General features: G+C 44.2%; 1 protein-coding gene across 6 annotated transcripts in view; it reads left to right on the forward strand.

Moving 5' to 3' along the window:
* The window catches only part of ARHGEF6 (Rac/Cdc42 guanine nucleotide exchange factor 6), a 111,693-nt gene that overhangs the window by 61,196 nt on the left and 25,015 nt on the right, over window positions 1-25,482 (forward strand). For all 6 annotated transcript variants that reach the window (XM_039217127.1, XM_039217130.1, XM_039217129.1 and 3 more), the window contains 3 exons: window positions 4,847-4,941; window positions 8,190-8,285; window positions 10,191-10,313. In XM_039217127.1, the coding sequence (XP_039073058.1) occupies window positions 4,847-4,941; window positions 8,190-8,285; window positions 10,191-10,313 (314 nt within the window). The remainder of the gene's footprint in view (window positions 1-4,846; window positions 4,942-8,189; window positions 8,286-10,190; window positions 10,314-25,482) is intronic.

A 25,482-nucleotide genomic window follows, 5' to 3' on the forward strand; every position in this document is an offset into this window, starting at 1 on the left:
TTTCGTCTCAGGTCATGATCTTATGGTTTGTGGGTTGAGGTCCCACATAGGGCCGTGTGATGGCTGCACAGAGCTTGCTTGGGTTTCTCTCTCTCTCTCTCTCCCTCATCCCTTCCACCCCTCTCAAAATAAATAAAAAAACATTTTTTAAAAAAGAATACAAACACTTGGAATTTTTATTTCATTTTTTTTTTAATTTTAGAGAGAGAGTGAGCATGCAGGCGAGAGAGATGGGAAGGGCAGAGGGAGAGAGAATCCCAAGGAGGTTCTATGCTTGGCGCATGACCGACACGGGGCTTGATCCTGGGATCATGACCTGAGCTGAAGTAGTCGGATGCTCAACTGACTGAGCCATCCAGGCGCCCCTAGAGTCTTTATTTTATCTTCGCTTATTCCTTCCGTCATTCTTTCTTTCTTCGTGTAGATCTGGGTCTATGACCTCTAACATTTTCCTTCTCTCTGAAGAACCTTTTTGGAAACATTTCTCACAAGACAGATTCACTGGCAAAAAATTCCCTCAATTTTTGTATGCCTGGGAAAGTCTTTATTTTTCCTTGACTTTTGAAGGAAAATTTCACAGGGTACAGAATTCCAAGTTGGGGACACTTTTTTTCCTCAGCACTTTAAATATTTCTCTCCACTCCTCTCTTACTTGCATAGTTTTTGAGAATAGGTGGAATAGAATTCTTATGTTAGCTCTTCTGTAGGTAAGCTGGTTTTTTTCCCCCCTCCTCTGGCTTCTTTCAGGACTTTTTCTTTATCTTTGTTTTTCCCTGGCGTTTGAATATGACATGGCTAGGTGGGTTTTTCTGTGGCATTTATCCTGCTTGGTGTTCTCCAAGCTTCCTGGATCTGTAGTTTGGTGTTTGACATGAATTTAGAAAAATTCTCAGCCATTGTTGTTTCAAGTATTTTTCCCGTCCCCTTCTCTTTTTCTTCTCCTGGTATTCTCATTAAACATGTTTTCCTACAGGTCTTCAGTTTCTTCTTCCATTTACTTTAGTCTTTTTCTTTCCTGTTTGCTTTTCAGTTTTGAAATCTTCTATTGACATATCCACAAGTTCAGAGATTCTTTGTTTTTAATTTTTGAGAGACAGAGAGAGACATACCATGAGCAGGGGAGGAGCAGAGAGAGAGAGGGAGACACAGAATCGGAAGCAGGCTCCAGGCTCTGAGCTGTCACCACAGAGCCCAACGCGGGGCTTGAACCCACGAACCGTGAGATCATGACCTGAGCTGAAGTCGGACCCTTAACCGACTGAGCCACCCAGGTGCCCCTCAGAGATTCCTTCTTCAGTGGGCCAGTGTACCAATGAGACCCCATCAAAGGCATTCTTCATTTCTATTAGAGGGTTTAGGACCTCGACCATTTCATTTTTATTCTAAAGTATTTCTCTCATCCTGCTTACGGTTCTCTTCTGTTCTGTATGTTGTCGACTTTCATGAGAGCTCTTAGCATGTCAGTCACAGTTACATTAAAATCCTAGTCTGATAATTCCAATGTTCTTGTTATATCGGACCATGGTTCTAATGTTTTCTCTGTGCCTTCAAACTGCGTTCTTTGCCTTTTTTTTTTTAATGTTTTATTTATTTCTAGGAGAGAGAGAGACAGCGTGAGCAGGGAACGGTCAGAGAGAGAGGGAGACACAGAATCCGAAGCAAGCTCCAGGCTCTGAGCTGGCAGTCAGCACAGAGCCTGATGCGGGGCTCGAACCCACGAACTGTGAGATCATGACCTGAGCCGAAGTCGGACGCTCAACCGACTGAGCCACCCAGGCGCCCCCGTTCTTTGCCTTTTTAGTATGCTTTGTCACTTTTTGTTGGAAGCCAAACTTGACGTACATGGAATTGCAGTATATAGGCCTTTAGTAATATGGTGACAAGGCGCAGGGCCAGGGGTGGTATTCTGAAGCCCAGTGATGAAGTCTGTGTTTTGGTGAGTTTATGTCTCTAGATTATGAACTTCGCCAGTGTTTCCCAGGCAGCTTTCCTCCCTTCGGTGGGACAGGATGGCTAGATGGACTGGGGTACGTACTTCTTTTCCCCTAGCTAGGTTAGGCTCAAACCTGATAGATTAAGCTCTGGTCAAGTAGTTTCTCTCTCTCTTTTTTTAATGTTTTATTTATTTCTGAGAGAGAGAGAGACAGAGAGAGAGAGAGACAGAGAGAGAGAGAGAGACAGCATGAACAGGGAAGGGGCAGAGAGAGAGAGGGAGACACAGAATCCGTAACAGGCTCCAGGCTCTGAGCTAGCTGTCAGCACAGAGCCCGAGGTGGGGCTCGAACCCACAAACCACGAGATCATGACCTGAGCCGAAGTTGGACGCGCAACCGACTGAGCCACCCAGGCGCCCCAAGTAGTTTCTCTCTTGAGGGCAGACCCTGTTAGGATGAGCAGAAGCTGTGGCCTATTTTAAAATGGCTACCCCTCTTTCCCATTTCTGAGACAGGACGGAGATTTCCCTCCTACTTCACTGAGACAAGCGGTAGAGCTAGCGGAGGTGAAGCTCAAGGCTGCCCTGTGACTGGGCCCCCTGGGAGTTTTCAACTCTCAGACTGGGCCACGCTGAGCCCCCCCAAAATTCAGTTACAGTTCAAGACTCTCCTGCTCTGCTACTGAGTTCCGTGGAGGCCTCTGCTCATGGGTTTTCTGTGTCTGCCTGTCTGTCTGTCTCTCCAGGTCTAGGGGTAGCTTTTCCCCCGGTGACCTCAATTCCCTGAGAGATGGAAGAAAAGTTAGGTGTTTTGTTGTTGTTGTTTTCTCCCCAGGGAGTTGGCTCACCTACTGGCTCTTAGGATGGAGTGGTGACTTCCAAGCCCCTTAAATGCTGGTCTAGGAACCAGAAGTCTTCTTGCTTCTTTGTTGATAGAGACATTCACGGCATCTAGTGTCTGCGTCATCGGCACCCCATGAGTGGTTTTACCTTGTGTGTTCTTTTTTGTTCGTCTCAAGATAGTTGCTAGCTTCCTTTGGGGTGCCTCAACTTTCTGTGGCGGGGGGAGCACTTCCGGCCCGTCATCGGATTCACTTCAGGGAGCAGTAGCACCTCCAGGCCCCAGGACTTATGTCCACTGACGCCTTTCAAGAGTATTTTCGGAGGAAGACGGGCACTGAAAGGAGACATAAATGGCCGAGGTGGAGGTGGTGTGACTTAAGGCCTCGCTTTAGAAGCCCCTGTGGACTGTGTCCCTCCAAAGCAGGGATCCTGACCTAGGGGCGGTACTGTCCCTCGGTGACCCCGAGCAATGCCTGGACACGCGTGTCACTGGCATGCCGGAGCAGGGGGTGGGTAGCATCTAGCACCTCGTGGGTAGAGAAGGCCAGGACGTCCCCTCACAGCGAAGAGTTGCCTGGCCTGAAATGTCAGTAGCGCTGTCGGGGTGGGGGGGGGGACCTTTTCCTGTCCCCTTATGTTGGTGGGACTGTTTCCCGCTCACTCAGCACCTACCTGCACAGTGTCTCCTTGCCTCTTCACAATGGTCCCTGAGGTAGGTGAAATGTCACAATCTGAGGTGAGGTGAGTGAAGCCTTGAACCTGTAGCAAGCTGTCAGTTGGGAGCAGAGCCTGGACAGCCACCCTGCAGTCCGGTCGTGTCCCCCCCAAAGCTCACAGTTACCTGGGCCTCCGCTTGCTTGGCTCGCCCCACCTCTCGAAGGCAGATCGTCATGGACTGTCCTGTGAGTACGCGTCCCGGCTAAGAATGTGTCACACTGTCTGGTGAGCCTCTGTTTAACGTCTCCCCCTGCGAGCAGAGTGGAGGCTCCGGCACGCAGCGTGGCATTAGGTACAGAGTAGGCCTTCGGTACATGTTTGTTGAATGAATTAGGAGATTTGAGAGAAAAGGTACGAAAATGGTAGCTTGGGGCACCTGGGTGGCTCAGTCGATGAAGCATCCGACTTTGGTTCAGGTCATGATCTCACAGTTCGTGGGTTTGAGCCCCGCCACCAGCTCTTTGCTGACAACTAGCTCAGAGCCTGGAGCCTGTTTCAGATTCTGTATCTCCCCCTCTCTCTCTGACCCTTTCTCAGAAATAAATAAAACATTAAAAAAAAAAAAAGAAAAGAAAATGGTAGCTTGCCTGTCTCTAGGAGTTTGAAGTGAAGGTTGTAGCTGCCCCCCGGAAGAGGCTGGGGGTGGGCCGGGTGCCCAGGACTGGTGGGGCAAGAGGGATGGTGGACTGTACATGGGTGGTGTTGCCTAGAGGAATTTAATTTGGTTTTAATTCATAATACGGGTGGGCTTTACTCCCCTTGCCAAATTCCTCATACTCCTGCCTCGTCTTGTCTTGGAATCGTTCATCCCAGCACCTTTGAACCTTTCTTGAAAGACTAGTTTTAACTCTACTTAAAAATTCACCATGGCCTCAGAGTTTTGTCCCTTAAAGGTCTTAACCAAAAACCTAACCTAAAGAAAAATCTTCTGGGGCATTTGACTTCCATCATCATTAAATTACCCTGACATTGATTCTGCATATCTTAGGGTAGCTGGTCTCTATGTTCTCATCCATAAAATGGGAATAATGATCCTTTGTCAGCTAACTGAGACCTTTCCCCCCGAGGATAAATGATTTAAGCACACAAAAGCATTCTGGACAGTACTGTGTAAATGGCCAGGCCCCTCCAAGTCTGGGTAACTTTGAAGAATTGTATTCATATGACTTACGGAACATACCCATAATCATTAAAGTAGTTTGCTAGAATGAAACAAAGTGCTAGTTTGGTAGCACAAAACAATGATTTTGTGCTTCTCAGTCAACAGTGCTAGCCTAGTAATTTGGTTAAAAGCTCTTTCTTACCCGGGACTATCCCGACAAATACAAGCCCTTGACCTCTGTTTCTCCACAGGTGTTACAGAACATTTTGGACACTGAAAAGGATTATGCTAAAGAACTTCAGTCGCTACTTGTCACTTACTTAAGACCCCTGCAGGCCAATAACAAGTAAGATTTACGTTTTATACCCGTTGCTAAATAAATTAAGATAATGTCAGCATCATGTCATTACATATAAACCGGAAAGTTTCACGCTCCCTCTGACCTTTGCCTGCCAGGACGCAAACTCTTGCCCACGGTCTGAGAGTGCAAAGAGTGTGGCATTTTGTGAATGTTCACGAGGGCACTTCAAGCCTGTATTTCAGCCAGGCAAAAGAGAATAAGAGAGATATTAAAACATTTTTTTTTAGGGGCACCTGGGTGGCTCAGTCGGATAAGCATCCGACTTCGGCTCAGGTCATGATCTCACAGTTTGTGGGTTCAAGCCCCGTGTCGGGCTCTGTGCTAACAGCTCAGAACCTGGAGCCTGTTTCAGATTCTGTGTCTCCCTCTCTCACCTTCCTCTGCTTGCTCATGCGCTCTCTCTCTCTGTCTCTCAGAAATAAATAAAATATAAATTAAAGAAATATATATATATTTTAAACAACAACAACAAAATATTCAATCCTTATTCTGGTCTTCAAAGCGACTGTCTGAGGCTTGAATTGAAAACTTCGTTTCCGCGAAAGAAAAATATTGACCATTCATATTTGTGTGTGTGTATGTTTGTGTTTCTAGAATGGCATACTAAACAGTGGCTAACTTGCATTTGTTTGTGTTTGTATTTTACTTGATTACACTTTACTGGAGATAGTGATCTATCTCCAGAAAATCTATCCAGATCTATCCAGAAAATGTAGTAGTTGGCCCATGTCATGCAGGACAAAAGCCTCCTGTTTTTCCTCGGTAAGAGTTTACTTTGGCTGCACAGCCGCCTAAAGTATTGGGCTTCAGGCAGGGAACTATGTTCCATATTTTTTACAACTTTTCTCCTTTTTTCCCACGTTGTGTTTGCTAAGGCATAAAGCCTGGCCGATTTTCCCGGTTGGGTATTTTCCACAGCACTATGAGAATCTCACATCAGCGTGAAAGGATTTTGTATTCCTGTGTTTTGTAAGGGCAACAAAGTGTCTTTTGTTATTATTATGTAAAACATGAAGTGAATTCTGTGAATCATGCCTCTTTGAGCTGAATGGAAGGAACCCCAGTGAATCACTGGGTCCAGCGCCCTGGAAGAGATGACTGTCCCCATTGAACACATAAGAAAACTGAAGTCCGGAGGGGCTTCCTGCCATAGCCATCACACAGCCAGTGAGTGGCCAGACTCGACCCACTGTACCTCCTGTCACCGGTGTAACGTGCCTTCCGTTTTGCAGAGGTGACAGGCAGAGGCAGGAAACTGAGGCGGCGGCCCTGGGAGGGGAGGTGGTGAGATTTCGCAGGAAGGAGTGACTGATCAGCAAGCTGGAAGCAGTAAGGGAAAAGGACAGGAGAAAAGAGGCGGGGCGGACGAGGAAGAGGCCCGAACCAGACATGCGCTGTTCGCAGAGAAATTCACACTGCGGTGATGCCACGTTTCTGCGGGCTGTCTGGTGGGCGCCAAAGTGACCTCGAACAAACCAGACTGTTTCCTGTCTGATCCTGAAGGGGTCAAGGTTCAGGAGGGCAATGATGTTAGAGTAGCTGGCAGCTTTTCATGCTCCAGGGGTTTAGGGTAACACGCCCCTAGTAGTATTACACGGGGAAGAAAGAACATGATGCTGGCCCTTTAAATCTTCAGAAAAGCCTCCTCCCCCAAATGGCCTAAGAGCATAGACTCTGGAGGTAGAACGAGGTGTTTGTTCGTTTGTTTGGGTTTTTTTTGTTTTTTTTTTTTAATTTTTTTTAATGTTTTTTATTTATTTCTAAGAGAGAGAGAGAGACAGCGTAAGCAGGGGAGGGTCAGAGAGAGAGGGAGTCACAGACTGAAACAGGCTCCAGGCTCTGAGCTGGCAGTCAGCACAGAGCCCGACGCGGGGCTCGAACCCACGAACCGCGAGATCATGACCTAAGCGAAAGTCGGACGCTTAACCGACTAAGCCACCCAGGCGCCCCTTTTTTTTTTTTTTTTAAATATAATTTATTGTCACATTGGTTTCCCTACAACACCCAGTTTGATTTACATTCTGGCTTCACCCTTCCCTGGCTTTGTGACTCTGGGTGATTTGCTTGACCTCTCTGTGCCTGGGTTTCCTGACCTGTAAAATGGAGGCAACGGTATCCACCTCATAAAGCTGTGGGCAGGCGAACATGCATTCTTATGTGCGAAACGCCTGCCTCCGTGTTAAGTGCTGGGTGAGTGTGGTTGGCACTTCTTATCACGTACTGGCTGGTAAGGGCAGAGCCTCTGGATAAAACTGTTCAGTTTGCCTTTATCTGCTCCATTCCATTCCAGAAACAAATCAGTACCAGCTTCTCCTGGACTTCCTCTCCTCAACATTTCCTTTCGATGATTTATGAGCATTGCAAATTGGGAGAAATGGGATTTTGTGATTTTTTTTCCCCCCGTGCATTCCATTGATCCCCAGCTAGGATGTATTTTGCCTGTTTAGATACTTAGATAGTATGCACTTGTTCATTCATGCATTACGCTGTAAGATGCCTAAATGGCTTTTATAAACCCTTGTTTGCTTTAGGATCATTATGCTTATTGTAGGAAAAGAAACTCAGGGAAAGATGCTTTCATTTTTATGTTTTTAATATTTATTTGTTTTGAGACAGAGACAGCACAGTTGGGGGAAGGGCAGAAAGAGACGAAGTGAAAGAATCCCAAGCAGGCTTCATGCTGCCAGCAGAAAGCCCCATGCGGGGCTCGAACTCACAAAACCATGGCATCATGACCTGAGCCAAAACCAAGGTTCGGACGCTTAACCAACTGAGCCGCCCAGGCACCCCAAGGAAAGATGCTTTTAAAAGTTGTTGAGGACCACAGATTTGGTGTAAATTAAAAAGGAAAAGTTAAAACCCAGGGGTTGCATCCCTTGTCGACATCCTTTGCTGGTTATTAGCAAATTATCAGCTCGCTCGACGAGAGATAGATTACTATAATCATCCTTTTTTTAATGTATGTATTTTTTTATTTATTTCTAGGAGAGAGAGAGAGACAGCGTGAGCAGGGGAGGGTCAGAGAGAGAGGGAGACACAGACTGAAATAGGCTCCAGGCTCTGAGCTGGCAGTCAGCACAGAGCCCGACGCGGGGCTCGAACCCAAGAACCGTGAGATCATGACCTAAGAAAGTCGGATGCTCAACCGACTAAGCCACCCAGGCACTCCAGATTACTAGAATCATCCTTAATTGCTAGTCACTGAAACTATGCATGGTATTTTTTTTTTCCAGTCTGAGTACTGTGGAGTTTACATCTTTATTGGGGAACTTCGAGGAAGTATGCTCATTTCAACAGACACTCTGCCAAGCCTTGGAAGAATGCTCACGGTAAGTGTTGCATGTTGCCATCAAGATGGCCAGCAACATCGCCCCTTTGGCGTGTTTTGTTTTCCTTCTAACTGTTGTCTTAGATAAGGGCATTTTATGTTTACTCGTTTGTTACGACTTTGATAAATTGTCCCGGTACAGAGAAAATACACTAGGTGGTGGTATTCATGGGGTCAAACCATTAGTTGTAGATTAGGGCTCTATGTGCAGTAAGTTGCTTCTGACTTTATTTAAAAACTGTATCCGTTTACGGCTCCTGGTCAGTGTAAGAGTCAAATAAGGTCTCAGTTGACCGCGGCTGTTGCCTTTGACATTGACTAGACATTTTCTTTTGTACGTTGCAAATGGAAAAGTAGTCATATGACTCTTTCAGTTGCACAGGCTGCTGCTTCTCTTTAAATCACACCCGGGATCTTATCTATGATATGAACCGTTGAAACTTGCAAAAGTGGGGAAAGGAAAGTGTATCTTTATGTGAACCACAGTACATACTTGATGGCTAGCTCGATGGTTGAAGTGTTCAACCATGGAATGGGCCGTAATGAGCATCAGGCAGTAGATTTCTGTAGCAAGATTAACTTTCCAAGCAGTGGATCTCAGAGAAGTTGGCAACTTTCATCGTCTATAGTGAAATTGGAGTGATTGCTTGTTTTCTGAGCTTTCTGGGACACAGGTGGTCATCCAGGAAGGAAGACGGTGAGAGCCCTCACCAAAGACACCTGTGGAGCCGTCCTAAATGCACACAGAGATGCAGCTTATTGATGAGGGAAGATAAATCACTAAGTGAGAAGAGCAGATTACAAACTAGATTTGTAAATTTCGTTTTCCATTTTATAGAGAACCATGTAGGAGGAAGTCCAAGGAATATGCCAAAATTATTGTAATCTCTGAATGGTGGAATTCTGAGTAATCTTGTTTTCTTGCACTTTTCTGATTTTTCTACAAATGAAAACAGGTGGCTTATAACTTAAAGAAAATTAATTTTAAAAACTCTGAGGCCATCCTGCCTAGCTAGACCACCAGGCCGCTAAGACTACATAATACTTTTTTTTTTTAAATATTTTTATTTATTTCTAGGAGAGAGAGAGAGAGAGAGAGAGAGAGAGACAGTGTGAGCAGGGGAGGGTCAGAGAGAGAGGGAGTCACAGACTGAAACAGGCTCCAGGCTCTGAGCTGGCAGTCAGCACAGAGCCCGACGCGGGGCTCGAACCCACGAACCGCGAAATCATGACCTAAGCGAAAGTCGGACGCTTAACCGACTAAGCCACCCAGGCGCCCCTACATAATACTCTTGTGACATGTCATTTTTGGAGTTGATGAGTTTTGTCTGTACTTGAACTTCATATAAATTAGCCAACAGTATTTTGTGTGTGTGTGCCTGGCTAAAAATTTGAGTATTATAATTTGAAGGAATATCTTTTTTTGAGAAAGAGAGAAAGGCACAAGCGAGTGAAAGGCAGAGAAAGAGAGAATCCCAGGAGAGGCAGAGAGAGAGAGAGAGAGAGGAAGAGAGAGAGGAAGAGAGAGAGGCAGGGCTTACCCGAAGCAGAGCTCCAGCTCGCTTGATGTGGGCCTGGAACTCATGAGCCCTGAGATCATGATTGGAGCCAAAGTCAGAAGCTTAATGACTGAGCCACCCAGGCGCCCTTGAATAAATATCTTAAAAAAAAAAACAACAAAAAAACCTATTTAGTAATTCCAAGTAAGTACCTGACCTTATGTATTGGTGCTGTGTTTGGTGGTCAAGAACTTACATTTCATGGAGAAAGTGATTACAGTATAGTTTCCCCTTTAATTTCGGCAAAAGAATTCAAAAGGTTTGCATATTGTCAGGTTTGATAGGAGCCATCTTCCTTTATCCTACGTCTTATTTTACATTCCGTGTTGCCTCTGCTTTACTTACAGGTTTCCAGAAAACCAACACAAAGTAGGAGGTTGTCTACTGAACCTCATGCCTCATTTTAAATCTATGTATCTGGCTTACTGTGCAAATCACCCTTCGGCCGTCAATGTACTCACACAGCACAGGTAAACTGTTACCATTTCCCCAAATAGGCTGTTTTACAGTGAGATCCTTTCCTAGGACTGCTTCATTTGGAAGTCCAAGGTCGCCAGTTGAACTCTTGATTACTGAGCATCTGCTATGTGCAAGGTCCTGTACTAGCCGATGGGGATACAGTAGTAAACAAGGAAGAGGAAGTCCCTCCCCTCGTGGAAGTAGAATCATGACAGATATACGACATGCAATTAAACACCATAAACATGTTGTAGGTCAAAAGGATGCCATGAGACTTTGCAACATGGTATCAGCTTAGGGTGGGGTGAGGGAAGGCTCAGGGAAGGCTTTCCTGAAGCAAAACTCTATTTAGATCCAATGGTTTAGTCTTCCCCTGCCTACAAGAATGGTTTATCTGAGTTGCTGACAAATAGCTAAAGTGCCCGGGGCAATCTCTTTCCTGCATTCTCTTTGTCTGGTGGGGGAAGTCGCTGGCTGCACTGGGGCTGGAAAAGATATTCATTAACACAGAGTAGAAGGACACTAGGAGTGCGAACTATCTGGAAGGTACTTTAAGCAGTGGGCTGTGATAATGATTGTACAGGAATAGAAATTGTTTCAAAAATTTTTTTAATGTTTTATTTATTTCTAGGAGAGAGAGAGACAGCGTGAGCAGGGGAGGGTCAGAGAGAGAGGGAGACACAGACTCCGAAACAGGCTCCAGGCTCTGAGCTGGCAGTCAGCACAGAGCCCGACGCGGGGCTCGAACCCACGAACCGCGAGATCACGACCTAAGCGAAAGTCGGATGCTTAACCGACTAAGCCATCCAGGCGCCCCAGAAATTGTTTCAGATTCATGGGGAACAATAGGATAGGATCTCCTCTAAGGGACCTTGCAAGGGACCTGGGTAAATTCGTATCTCTCCTACCCCTCCTTACCATCTGACTCCCCATCCCTGAGACATTCACTGACGCATTCACCTGGGCCAGAACGCTATACAATAGTTAGGTTTATTTATTTATTTTGAGAGAGAGAGAGTGAGAGAGAGAGCGAGCAAGGGAGAGGCAGAAAGAGAGGGAGAGGAAGAGTCCCAAGCAGGTTCCGTGCTGTCAGCGCAGAGCCCAACATGGGGCTTGATCCCATGAACCATGAGATCATGACCTGAGCTGAAATCAAGAGTCAGATGCTTAACCAACTGAGCCTCCCAGGCGCCCCCTGTACAATAGCTTTAAAGATGCCGTTTGAACTTTGAAATCATGTGTTGGAAATCTGGGGTGTCAGGGACAGTAGCAAGTACAACACACAGTCTCTTAGGACTTCACCTGGAGACTAGATTCAGAAGGAATATGAACTGTGGAGGCTGCTCATGGCCAAAAAGAATATTCTTTTCCTCATCTGGCTCAGACTTGAACTCCCAGAGCCAGACTGGAACGCTAGTTGACACCACCCTTCAGAAGTGGTGGGATTTGGGTTTTTGTCCTGGTTTGTTAGGAGCTTTATTGACTTCATAGAGCCGTTAGGTAAGGACATTTTTAAAAAAGTTTTTTACATTTATTTATTTTTGAGAGACAGAGAGAGACGGATTACAAGTGGAGGAGGGGCAGAGAGAGACGGAGACAGAATCCAAAGCAGGTTCCAGGCTCCGAGCTGTCAGCACAGAGCCCGACGCGGGGCTCAAACTCACAAACTGTGAGATCACGACCTGAGCCGAAGTCGTACGTTTAACCGACTGAGCCACCCAGGTGCCCCAGTAAGGACATTTTTAAGGTAGAATTCAGTGGGTCCTACTCGCAGGTCAATTTTATTTCCCTGAGCAAAGTCGCGAATTCTTGTGGAACAGCAAAGATGGAAGTTGGAGTTTAAAGAAAGAGAAGCCATGAATCTGAGCTATTTGGGCAAGTGGCTCCACTCCTTCGAGCTAATATTAGCTAATAATAGCCCTGATAGTGTGCCAGGCACATGGTGTAAGAGCCTATGAGAGAATTACTATTATTACCATCTCTGCTTTACAGATAAGATGTTGGAAGGTCAAGGAATCTGCCCGAGAACTCATAGCTGTTAAGTAGGTGAGCCAGAATTAGAATCCAGGTCTGTTGGACTCCTGAAAACCATATTTTTGTTGAGATCTAGATTTTACCTGCAAAGAATAATTTAAATGCAAATGTAAAGAATTGGAATAAAATGAACACCCAGGGTACACACCACCCAGCTTAAGAAGAAAAACATTACCATTTCTTTTTCTATATACCAGGCTTCCTGGATTCGAATTCACATACTACACGATTCACCCATTTGAAGCATACAGTTATTTTTAGCGTGTTCAGAGTCGTACGACCATCCCCACAATCAATTGGAGAACATTTTTATCCCTCCTGAAATACCCCCGTCCTCGTTACCAGGCACTCACCACTGCCCAGCCAAGGCGACCACTAAAGTACCTCCCGTCATTCTGCGTTGGCTTTACTCTGGACCTTTCACTTAAGCGGAATCACACGGCATAGAGCCTTTTGTGTCTGGCTTTTTCACTTAGCATAACATTTTCCAGGTTCATCCATGTTGTAGAACTTATTTGTATCTCATTTTTTACTTTTTATTTTTTTTAAGTGTATTTATTTTTGAGAGAGAGCGAGAGCATGCAAGCCAGGGTGGGGTGCAGAGAGGCGGGGGGAGAGAGAATCCCAAGTAGGCACCACCCTGTTGGAGCCCGATGACACGGGGCGTGATCTCAGGAACCGTGACATCTTGACCTGAGCCAAAACCAAGATTCAGGCGCTCAACTGACTGAGCCACCCAGGTCCCCCAGTACCTCGTTTCTTAAATCACCAAAAAAAAAAAAAAAAAAAAGATTCCATTATTTAGATACAGCGTATTGTTCTTCCACTCACCGGTTTGTGGACATGTGGACTGTGAATAATGCCTCTGTGAACATTAGCTACAAGTCTTCATGGGGACGTACATTTTCGTGGGGACGTATGTTTTCATTTCTCTTGGGTGGATGCCTGGGAGTGAAATCGCTAGGTCATATGATAACTCTTATGTTTCACCTTTAGAGGAGCTATCAGACTTTGCCAAAGTGGCTGCACCAATTTGTATCCCCACAGCCAATGTACGAGGGTTCCATTTTCTCCACATCCTCACCATTTTTTATTATCACCGGTTTTGATTGTAGCCATCCTAACCTGGTGTGACATAATATCTCCTTGTGATTTGATTTGCATTTCCCTGATGAATGATGATGTTAAATGTCTTTCAGGGGCTTTCTGGCCATTTGTGTATCTTTTGTGGAAATGTCTATTCAGATCTTTGCCTACTTTATTACCTTTTAATGTTTATTTATTTTTGAGAGAGAGAGGAAGAGCAAGCGAGTGGGGGAGGGGCAGAGAGAGAGGGAGACAGAGGATCTGAACTGGGTTCTGCGCTGACAGCAGAGAACCCAATGCGGGGCTCAAACTCAGGAATGCTGAGATCATGCCCTGAGCCAAAGTCGGATGCTTAACTGACTGAGCTGCCCAGGCACCCCCATCCTTTGCCTATTTTAAAATTGGATTATTTGTTTTCTTATTGAGAAATTATTTACATAAATTCACCATTTTAAAGTGTATAATTGAGTGGTTGTTAATATATTCACAAGGTTGTGTACCCATCACCACTGTTTGGTTTCAGAACATTTTCATCTCCCCAGAAAGAAACCTCGTAGCCAGTAGCAGTCACTGTCCTTCTTTCCAGTGGCTGATGGTGGTGAGCATATTTGCATACGCTGTTGGCTTTTATAATATCTTCTTTGGAAATATGTTTAAAGCCTTTGCCCATTTTTGGAGCGCCTGGGCGGCTCAGCTGGTTAAGTGTCCGACTTCGGCTCAGGTCATGATCTCACAGCTTGTGAGTTCAAGCCCCGCATCGGGCTCTGTGCTGACAGCTCAGAGCCTTGAGCCTGCTTCTGATTCTGTGTCTCCCTCTCTCTTTCCCTCCCCCGCTCACGCTCTGTCTCTGTCTCTTAAAAATAAATAAACATTAACAATTTTTTAAAAATCATTTGCCCATTTTTAGTTGGGCTATTCCTCTTTTCATTGTTGACTTGCAGCACTTTATATATTCTTGTTTTTGTCTTCTTATTAGATATATGATTTGCAAAAATTCTTTCCTACTTTGTGGATTTTCTATTCACTTTCTTGAAGGTGCCCTTTGAATCACAAAAGTTTTAATTTCAAGTTTAATTTTGATGGTGTCCCATATGTCTAATTGTCTTGTGCTTTTGGTGTTATATCTAAAACACTATTGCTGGGGCACCAGGGTGACTCAGTTGGTTAAGCATCTGACTTCAGCTCAGGTCATGATCTCGTGGTTTGTGAGTTCGAGCCCCGCACTGGACTCTGCTGACAGCTCGGAGCCTGGAGCCTGCTTCAGATTCTGTGTCTCCCCCTCTCTCTGCCCCTCCCATGCTCATGCTCTGTCTCTCAATAATAAATAAATGTTAAAAATTTTTTTAAAAAATTAATAAACCACTATTGCCTAATCCAAGTCATGAGGATTTATGCCTGATTAAGAATTTTATAGTGTTATCTCTTACATTTAGCTCTTTCATCTATTTTTTAAAAGTATTTATTTATTTTCAGAAAGAGAGAGTGAGCAGGGGAGGGGCAGAGAGAGAAAGAGAGACAGAGAATCCCAAGCAGGCTCCACACTGTCAGCGCAGAGCCCAATGTGGGGCTTGAACTCATGAACCTTGAGATCATGACCTGAGCCAAAACCAAGAGTCAGATGCTTAACCGACTGAGCCCCCCACGTGCCCCTGTTTCACCTGTTTTTGAGTTAATTTTTTATGTGGTATGAGGTAGGGGCCCAGCTTCATGTGTGTATGTCTAATGTCTGAGCACCTTTTGTTGATTTCTATTCTTTTAAATTTGTTATATTGCGTTTTATGTCTCAGAATTGGATCTATCTTGGTGAATGTTCCATGTGAGCTTGAGAAGAATTTATATTTTGCTGTGGTTACGTAAAGTATTCTATAAATGTGAGTCAGATCACTAGATTGATGGTGCTGTTCAATTCAACTATATCCATATATAAACTATATATGGATTTGTTTATTGATAGATGTTGAGGTTTTTAACCATAACAGTGGGTTTATCTATTTCTCCTCTCAGTTCTATCAATGTTTGCCTTGTGTATTTTGATGTTCCCTTGTTAGGTGTATTCATGTTAAGGATTATTTTGTCTTGTTGGAGAATTGACCCTTTTATCTCTATATAATGCTCCCTCTTTATCCCTGATAATTGTCCCTGATAATTCAGCCTTTTCTGAAGTTAGCTAATCCAGCTATTTTTTTTATTACCATTAATATGATATATCTCTTGCATCCTTTCCCTTTTTTTATTCTGTCTGTGTCTTGTAGACAATGTGCAGTTGAGTCTTCTTGTTTAACCCACCCTGACAGTCTCTCTTTTTAAAAAAAAAAATTAATGTTTATTATTTTTGAGAGAGAGACAGAGAGCAAGCAGAGGAGAGGCAGAGAGAGAGGGAGACACAGAATCAGAAGCAGGCTTCAGGCTCCGAGCGGCCAGCACAGAGCCCGATGCAGGGCTCGAACCCACCAACCATGAGATCATGACCAGAGCCAAAGTCGGACGCTTAACCGACTGAGCCATCCAGGTGCCCCGCTATCTTTTAATTGGTTTATTTAGACCATTTACATTTAATGTGCTCATTGTATAGTCAAATTCATGTTTATGACTGTTTTCACTTGTTCTTCATTTCTTTCCTACCCCTCCCCTTTACCGACTTCTCTGGTTTTAGTTAAATGTTTTACATTATTTCATTTTATGTTCTCTCCTAGCATATTATACTTCGAACACAACTTTAGTGGTTTAGAGTTTATAATATCCATTTATAACTAATCTAACAGCACTTTCGCATAATACTTGACCATTTCATAGGTAGTCTAGGTACCTTATAACGGAGTATTCTCAATTTCCCCTCATCTCTCTTTTTAAAATTTTTTTTTCCTTTTCCCCTCATCTCTCATAACATTGTTCTCATTCATTTTATTTATCCATAAGGTAAAATCACCTAATATATTGTCACTATTATTACTTTTAACAGTAATACTATGGATCTCTGAGATCCATGAAGAGTCAGAAAAAGAAAAGGTTTTATTTTACCTGCATTTATTATTCTCTAACAGTCTTCTTTTTTTTAAGTTTATTTATTTTGAGACATAGAGAGAGAGTGTGTGTGCACAAGTAGGCCCCACACTGTCAGCACAGAGCCTTGTGTGGGTCTCGATCCCATAATCCATGAGCCAAAATCAAGAGTTGGATGCTTAACCAACTGAGCCACCCAGGAACCCCCAACACTCTTGCTTTTGTGTGTATGTATCCGTGTATACATGCATGTATGCACGCATGTATGTAGATCCAAGTTTCCTTCTCTCCAAAGAACGTCTTTTAACAATTTTTGCAAAGGTGATCTACTGGTGACAATTTCCCTCAGTTTTTGTTTGCCTGAGGAAGTTTTATTTCTCCTCTACTTACTTTTTTTCCCTTTTATTTTTATTGTGACAAAAAAGCATGTAGCATGAGATCTGTCCTCTTAACAAATTTTTAAGTGTAAAGAACAGTACGTAAGAGGACTTTTCCTTTGTCTTTACCGTGAGAGCTTGCTCAGGCTCTTGGATGCAAAATCCACAAAAATATTGGGATCCTGAGTCCGAGTTGCTGGGAGTTTTTAAACATTTATTTTTGAGAAACAGAGCGAGACAGAGCACAAGCAGGGGAGGGGCAGAGCGGGGGTGGGGGGAGGACACAGAATCTGAAGCAGGCTCCAGGCTGTCAGCACAGAGCCAGACGCAGGGCTCGAACTCGTGAACCGCGAGATCATGACCTGACCCGAGGTGGGCCACTTAACTGGCTGAGACACCCAAGCGCCCCCAAAATAGCAAAGGATATTTACACAGAGCTGAAACCAGAAGTCGTTCAGTGATTTGCTTTGAATTCTCTCTCTCTCTTTTTTTCTTTTTTTTTTTTGGTATTTGCTCTGAGGCTTTCCATCCATATGTTAATCAGAATCACCTTTATAGTCCCACTACCTTCATTCTAGTGAGATATACTACTGCTATTCCTGGTATAGTTCAGTTTCCTCTTCCCTTTCTGTGCTGCTGTCCTCATACTTATTACATCGATATGTTACAAGCCCAGTGATGTATTGCTACAAATATTATTTTTATGTGTATTAATGAACCTGAGAGAAGAAAAGAGAACAAGGATATATTTATAGCTTCAGTTACATTAACATTCTCATTTACTACATGTTTCTCTTTATTTCTTCCTGTGGATTTGAGTTACTATGTGGTATTGCATCCTTCTTCCAATAGAGCTTTCTTCACACGCACCTTCACTGTGCTGTGATTGTAAAATATATTACATTTCTATGTGTTACAGGCTTTTTTTTAATGTTTTATTTATTTCTAGGAGAGAGAGAGAGAGAGACAGCGCGAACAGGGGAGGGTCAGAGAGAGAGGGAGTCACAGACTGAAACAGGCTCCAGGCTCTGAGCTGGTAGCCAGCACAGAGCCCGATGCGGGGCTTGAACCCACGAACCGCGAGATCATGACCTAAGCGAAAGTCGGACGCTTAACCGACTAAGCCACCCAGGAGCTCCTGTTACAGGTTTTATATGGTTGTTTTTTTACATCAGTTAAGAGAAGAAGGAAAAATATGTATTTATAGGTAGATTTGAATTTACATCTGCGTTTACTGGATTTCATCCTGTAACTTTAGTATTTCTTGTGAGATGGGTCTTCCAGGAAAGAATTCTTTCAGTTTTTGTTTACTGGGGAATATTTTCCTTCCACCTAAATTTTGCGGGTGTTTTTTCTTTTTGGTTTTGTTTTTAATTTTTTAAGTTTATTTATTTATTTTGAGAAAGAGAGCACAGGCAGGGGAGGGGCAGAGAGAGAAGGAGAGACAGAATCCCAAACAGGCTCTGCACCAACAGCACAGAGCCCGATATGGGGCTCAAACTCATGAACTGTGAGATCAAGACCTGAGCTGAGACCAAGAGTCAGACGCTTAACCGGCTGCGCCACCCAGGCGCCTCAGCTAAATTTTGTTTTATTTATTTGTTTGTTTGTTTGTTTGTTTGTTTAGAGAGAATCCTGAGCAGGCACTGTGCTGTCAGCACAGAGTCTGACTCAGGACTCCATGTGGGGCTTGAACCCACATACTGGGAGATCATGACCTGAGCCGAAATCAAGACCCAGACACTTAACCAACTGAGCCACCCAGGGACCCCCTTTCCACCTAAATTTTTGAAAAATAGTTTGGATGAATATAGAACTCTAGGTGGGCAGTTTTGTTTCTTTACTTTGAAATCATTTCCCTGCTTTCTGGCCCTTATTAATTCTGATGAGAAGTTAGCGGTTAGGTTAATCTTATTCAGGTTCCCTACCCCGCAATGCGTTGTTTTTCTCTTCCTTTTTGTAAGATATTCTTTGTTTTTGTCTCCCAGCATTTTTACTATAATTTGTATATGGATCTCTTTGCATTTCTTCTACTTGGAATTCATTGAGCTTCTTGTATATGTAGATTAACATTTTCCTCAAGTTTGGGAAGGTTTTCAATCATTACTTCCAATATTTTTTCTGCTTCATCCTCTCCTCTCTTTTGGGACTCTCAGGATGCCTGTGTTGTGGTGCTTGAAGACGTCCCACATTTCTCTGAGGCTTGGTCATTTTTCTTTCTTTCTTTTACTAATGTGTATTTATTTTTGAGAGAGAGAGCAGGGCAGGGGCAGAGACAGAGGGAGACAGAAGATCCGAGGTAGGTTCCAGGCTCTGAGCTGTTAGTATAGAGCTAGGTGCGGAGCTTGAACTCATGAACCATGAGATCATGACGTAAGCCAAAGCTAGAGGCTTAATTGAGTGATCCATCCAGGCGCCCCTTGTTTTTCTTTTTGTTTTTTAATGTTTATTTAATTTTGAGAGAGAGGGGGAGAGAGAGAGCGAGAGAGAGAGAGAGAGCACAAGCCGGGGAGGGGCAGAGAGAGAGAGAGAGGGAGACATAGAATTGGAAGCAGGCTCCAGGCTCTGAGCTGTCAGCGTGGAGCCCAACATGGGTCTTGAACTCACAGACCACAAGATCATGACCTGAGCCAAAAAGTTGGACACTTAACTGACTGAAGCACCCAGGCGCTTCTCAATTTTCTTTATTCTTTTCTCCATTCTTTTTTCTCAGGTTGCATTCTCTATCAATCTATCATTAAAATCACTGATTTCTTCTGCAAGTTCAGACCTACCATTGAGCACTTACAGTGAATTTTTAAATTTCAGTTATTGTACTTTTAAAAAAATTGTCTTTAATGTTTGTTTTTTTGAGAGAGAGAGAGAGAGAGAGAGAGTGTAAGCAAGGGAGGGACAGAGAGAGAGGGAGACACAGAATCTGAAGCAAGCTCCAGGCTCTGAGCTGTCAGCACACAGCCTGATGCGGGGCTCGAACTCGTGAACCATGAGATCATGACCTGAGCTGAAGTTGGCTGCTTAACTGACTGAGCCACCCAGGCGCCCCACAGTTATTTGAATTTATAGCCTGAACTTCCATTTGGTTCTTTTTTTTTTTTTTTTTTTTATAATTTCTACCTCTTTACTGATACTCTCTTTAATGAGACATTGTCATTATTAGCTTCCTTTAATTCTTTAGGCAGGGTTTCCTTTTGTTCTTAGAACACATTTATAATGGCTACTTTGAAATCTTTGTTAAATCTGACATTTTGTCACTCTTACAATTTCTTTTGTCTCTTTTTATCTCCTGTATATGGGTCACACATTCCTCTTTCTTTGTGTGTTACATTAAAAAAAATTTTTTTTTTGTTAACATTTAGTCATTTTTTGAGACAGAGCATGAGCGGGGCGGGGGGAGGGGGGCATGGTGGTGAGCAGGGGCAGAGAGAGAGAGAGACACAGAATCCAAAGCAGGCTCCAGGCTCTGAGCTGTCAGCACAGAATTTGATGCGGGGCTCGAACCCACGAACTGTGAGATCAGGACCTGAACTGAAGTCTGACACTTAACCGACTGAGCCACCCATGCGCCCTAGTGTGTTATGTATTTCTTTTATTATTATTGAAAACTAGGCACTTTATGCAATTCTAGATTTAGCAACTCTGGATGGTGATTCTTCCCCCCTCCCTTGAGGGCGATGTTTTTGTTGCTGCTGTTTGCTTATTTGTTTAGTGACTTGACTAGACTGTCTTAGTGAGTCTATGTCACCCACAGTGTGCACCCTTTGAGGTGCTTTTAGCAGGGGGTCCTCTATGACCATCTCTCCCTGATTTTCCTGTTAAGCCGTTGACCCCAATTTAGGGCTACCTCCAGCTGTCAGACTCCACTAATTTCCGGCCGATGGCTCTGCTGTTTTGGACAAGTCCCTGGGGGCATAAATTGATCTGTCACCTGATCCAATTAAGTTCGGGCAGGGGTCGTGTTTGAGACCGGTCTTTGAAGTTTGTTCTGACCCTTCTTAGCTGTCTCTTTCCTTGCTTCTTTTTGCCTAGTGACCTCGGTGGCCTGTGGTTTACATGCTTGCTCTTAATTAGGAAGAGCTGCCGGCACCCTCTCCTTTGCTCACCGCCAAAATCTTCATTGATTTTGCAAGAGCCTTTAGTCTTGGATTTCTCCACACTCTTTCTTTCTTTTCCTCCCTCCCTCCCTCCCTTTCTTCCTTTCTTTTGCAGGCTCTATGCCCAACGTGGGGCTCAAATTCATGACCCCGAGATCAAGAGTCTCATGCTCTACCGACTGAGCCAGTTCCGCCTGCTTTTTCAACTAAAACTAGTTCCTTTGGGGAGCACTCCAGAGCCCTCTGTTCTTGTAGGCCGCCCTCCTCCCTGGGGGGAATCCTTGTGCCGGTGCTCTGGGCTCCGGGCAGGGCCTCTGGTCTTCTCTGCTTGCCTTTGCCAGCACACAACCTCTGCCCATTCCTGGGATGGAGCCTCCTCCCTATGTCTGGGGATGGGGCTGCTGAGTACACAAGGAAGCCTCTGGCCTCTCAGCCACACTGCCGGGAATTGGCTTTTTCAGCTCAACGTTGAGGCACATGAGATATGCTAGTGAGATATCATGTCCTTGCGTTGGAAGCGAAGGGGAGAGGGACGCCTCTCTCTCTTTCTCTCTGCCTGCCTCCCATCTCTCTCTCTCTCAAAATAAATAAATCAGCTTAAAACAACAACAAGGTAGTTTATAAAACAAATTCTAGCGGCAACGGGAGTCCCGTGCGCGCTCTCATTTCCTGCTCCTCCCTCCCTCACCGGAGGGAACCGCAGTCCCGAATTTGTTTCTGTCATTTCCAGGAATGTTTTCACACTTTACTACCCATCTTCAATAAAGGAGAAAAAAATGGTTCAGAGACATTTTTCTTGTGGCAGATACATAAACATCCTGTGTGTAAAAGGGCCAATTTTTTTTTTAATTTTAAATGTTTATTTTTGAGACAGAGAGGGAGAGTGTGAGGAAGGGAGGGGCAGAGAAAGGGGGACAGAGAATCCAATGCAGACTCTGCACTGATAGCAGAGAGCCTAACGTGAGGCTCGAACTCACCGAACTGGGAGATCGTGACCTGTGCCGAAATCAAGAGTTGGCCATTTAACCAACTGAGCCACCCAGGCACCCAAAGGACAAATTTCTTAATAGCAATAAAAAGAGATCCCTCTGGGACGCCTGGGTGGCTCAGTTGGTTAAGCATCCGACTTGGGCTCAGGTCATGTCTCCAGGTTTTTGAGTTCAAGTCCCACGTCGGGTTCTGTGCTGACAGCCCAGAGCCTGGAGCCTGGTTTGGATTCTGTGTTTCCGTCTCTCTCTCTCCCTACCTGCTCACATTCTGTCTGTCTGTCTCTCTCAAATATAAAATAAACATTAAAAAGGGATCCCCTTCCTGTTAGCTTACCATTTTTATGAGCACACATTCTGTTCCTTTTCATCTGAGGGTAGTAATTCCAGAAACCAATGTTGTGCCTTGTAGTGTTCACAGAAGTTTCTGTTGCCACTCTGTGTGTTAAAACGGTACTGACTGCATTTACCCATATTGGGAATTTAATTTTATGAATAACCGTTATGATTTAAAGTTTGTTACATAGCTAATGTAAAGCTTCTCAACTTTTGGGGCGGGGGGATTATATCCTGTTTGCTTCATTTGGGTTGGTGAGGTTTTTTGAGAGTTTTATAATATCCCTTGAAATGACAGAAGACTCGTTGGAGTCCCATAGAACGGGATTTTTTATCACACCTTGTATTTGCATGTGCGGAGTGAAAATTAAATTGAAATTCTTGGGGGGTTTCCCCAGATGTGCTTCTAATATAATCTCAGCTCTTTTATATGCACCTCTGTGGCGATTTATGCTGACACAGTAGAGGCAAGGCCGAGCTGAATGAAATTTACAGAAATTCCAGGCCGGAACCCTGGTTTAGATGAAGGTGTCAGCTGAAATCAGGACGTTGGTGGGCTTCTGTTCTTTCCCTGCTCAATCTGTAGAGGCCCGGACGCTGGAAAATCACTGGAGCCTGGGCAGGCCAGCCGGTTGAACTTCTCCCTGTCAGCCTGCAGGTGGCAGTATCATACCAGCAATGCGCCTGACAATGGGCAACGCGCCCTAAGGCTTTAAAATTCGTTGCCTGTTAGCACCTTGTTAAAAGTGCAGTAATGTATCGTCTGAATTTGGATATAGAGGCAGACCCCAACCTTGAGGCGTCCCCATATTTACATATATTTGAATGGCTGCCCCAGTCTTTTGTTATCCCCTGGTTTGAGGTCTTTTGGGATTTCCCCTCTCTCTCCCCTTCAGGCTTGTTACTGTAGTTTTGCCTCTTCTTGGGAATAACCTCTCCCTTACGGAAACACCCACTTCTCTCCACGCTTTGGTGTGGCGCCCATCCTTTTGATGGGGGAAAAGGACCCGGATTTATTTATTTATTTATTTATTTATTTTTTAAAATAGTTTCTTGTCAAGTTGGTTTCCATATAACACCCAGTGCTCATCCCCAGAAGTGCCCTCCTCCATGCCCGTCACCCCCTTCCCGTCCCCCCCACCCCCATCAGTCCTCAGTTTGTTCTCAGCATTCAAGAGTCTCTCATGCTTTGCCTCCCTCCCTCTCCCCCACTATTTTCCCCTTCTTCTCCCCCGTGGTCCTCTGTTAAGTTCCTCCTAATCCTCCTATACGTGCACACATATGATATTTGTCCTTCTCTGCCTGACTTATTTCGCTCAGCATAACACCCTCAAGGTCCATCCATGTTGCTACACATGGCCAGATTTCATTCTCATTGCCATGTGGTATTCCATCGTATAGATAAACCACATCTTCTTGATCCATTCGTCCGTTGATGGGCACTTAGGACCCGGATTTAAAGAGAGAGCAAGGAGATGGGAGACTGAGCGCCAAGACAGGTCTGAACCCGACTTCTGTCTCCAGTGCCGCGACAAACACCGCTGTGTCCTTTTCCTCTTGCGAGTTGGCCCTCTCTGTTGACCATGTTGTCGGCAACGAAGACTTTGAGAAAAAAACCCCAAAGAACCGTGTTGTGTATTTGCTTCGGGACACGGAGCATAGGAATGTGTGTTGGAGGAGCCGGGGGGGGGGGGGGGGGGGGACGTCCAGTGAGACTGATCACAAAAGAAAAGGGGTGGGAACGGAAAAAGAAGCAGACAGCCTGGCCTCTGGGCCTAGCGGAATGAAAAAGGGACAACAGAGATCCAGCCACTGGCCAGAGCCCCCGCCCTCCCAGCTCCTCATGCCTCACTTCCCCTTTCCAGGCCACAGGGATTTCCATGAAAGCGGGGTGGGAAGGAGGGCCGCGTGGAGAGGAGATCTCCGCTCCTTTTCCAGATGCGCTAGGTAGCTCTGCAACGATTCCACAGGAGCACGCTTACATGATGTGCCAACCCAGAGCATCCCCGAGCCCCATCCGCCGTGCATTCTGTGAGATACACTGTAGGTTGAGTTTAAAACGACACCCATACATCGACCACTACTTCTGTCATATAACATCACGTGTACAGAACACGTTAAGCTTGGAAACCAAGTCAGCCGTCTGACATTTCCAACAGGCTGCATGAAGTTAAAACCTACATTTTAAAGACAGCTTGTTCTCTGGTATCACAATAGGTATTTGAGTATTACATTTTTGTATAATGCTATTAATTTGTGTATCCCATTTGTTGGGCTAAGTAAAATGTGTCTTTTAGGATCTATTAGTTGTAATGGGCACTGACTTTATTAAGACAATTTTCGTTCTTCCGTTGCTCATGTTAAATGGAAACCCATTTGTTTAATTCTCTTATAATATGAAGCAAGCCAACAAGTTAGAATGCTGCATGGGAAGCAATCACAAAGTACATGCCAGCATTTGGTTTTAATTGTTGTAACCCCTGTATCAATGAGACTTAGAATATTGAGGACGCGGGCCGTTCTGTAGTCCCGGAAAGAAAAAAATAAGACTTGTTTACCAAATTGAAAAGAAATTAGGAGAGTGATTTTCTCTAAATTACATTTCTACTCAAGTGCACTCTCTAAATCCAAGTTATTTTCCTAATTATATTTTATATGTAATGAATTTTTCAACCTCCTGGTGCACTTTATGCTCTTGGTTGGAAACTTAACATCAATTGTGTTTCTATTAAGCCGGAAATCACAGCCTAATGGCTGTTTTCAAAGATGTGATTTTAACAGGGTATTTGCCTTGGCATAGTAATAATAGTAATAAAAATGCATTTTCAGAGAACTTTAAAGTTTACAAAATATTTCTCTGTACAGAGGCAGTGTGGCGTCATGGAAAGACTTGAGGCATTGACCTCAGGCCTGGGCATGAACCCCAACTTAGCTACGTCCTTAGGATTACTCACTCTTCCTGAGTCTCAGTTCTCTCATCTGTAGAATGAGTATAACACCTGTTGTGAAGTGTTGGCGTGTGTACTAACTAAGCACGAATGCGTGCAAAGATCTTCCAAACCCCAATACCGAATCTTCAGAATTTTAGTAGCAAGTAGGTTTGGGTTTTTTTTTGTTTGTTTGTTTTTTTTTTAATGTTTTTTTTTTTTTTTTTTTTTTTTTTTTTTTTTTTTTTATTCTTTATTTATGACAACTATCAGCTTATTGAATTATTTAATTTATCTAACTGATTTTAAGAGTGTAATATGTTTGGTTTTTTTTTTTTTTTTT

This window comes from Hyaena hyaena, unplaced genomic scaffold (assembly GCF_003009895.1).
Source record: "Hyaena hyaena isolate Hyena2069 unplaced genomic scaffold, ASM300989v1 scaffold_669, whole genome shotgun sequence".
Lineage (NCBI taxonomy): Eukaryota > Metazoa > Chordata > Mammalia > Carnivora > Hyaenidae > Hyaena > Hyaena hyaena.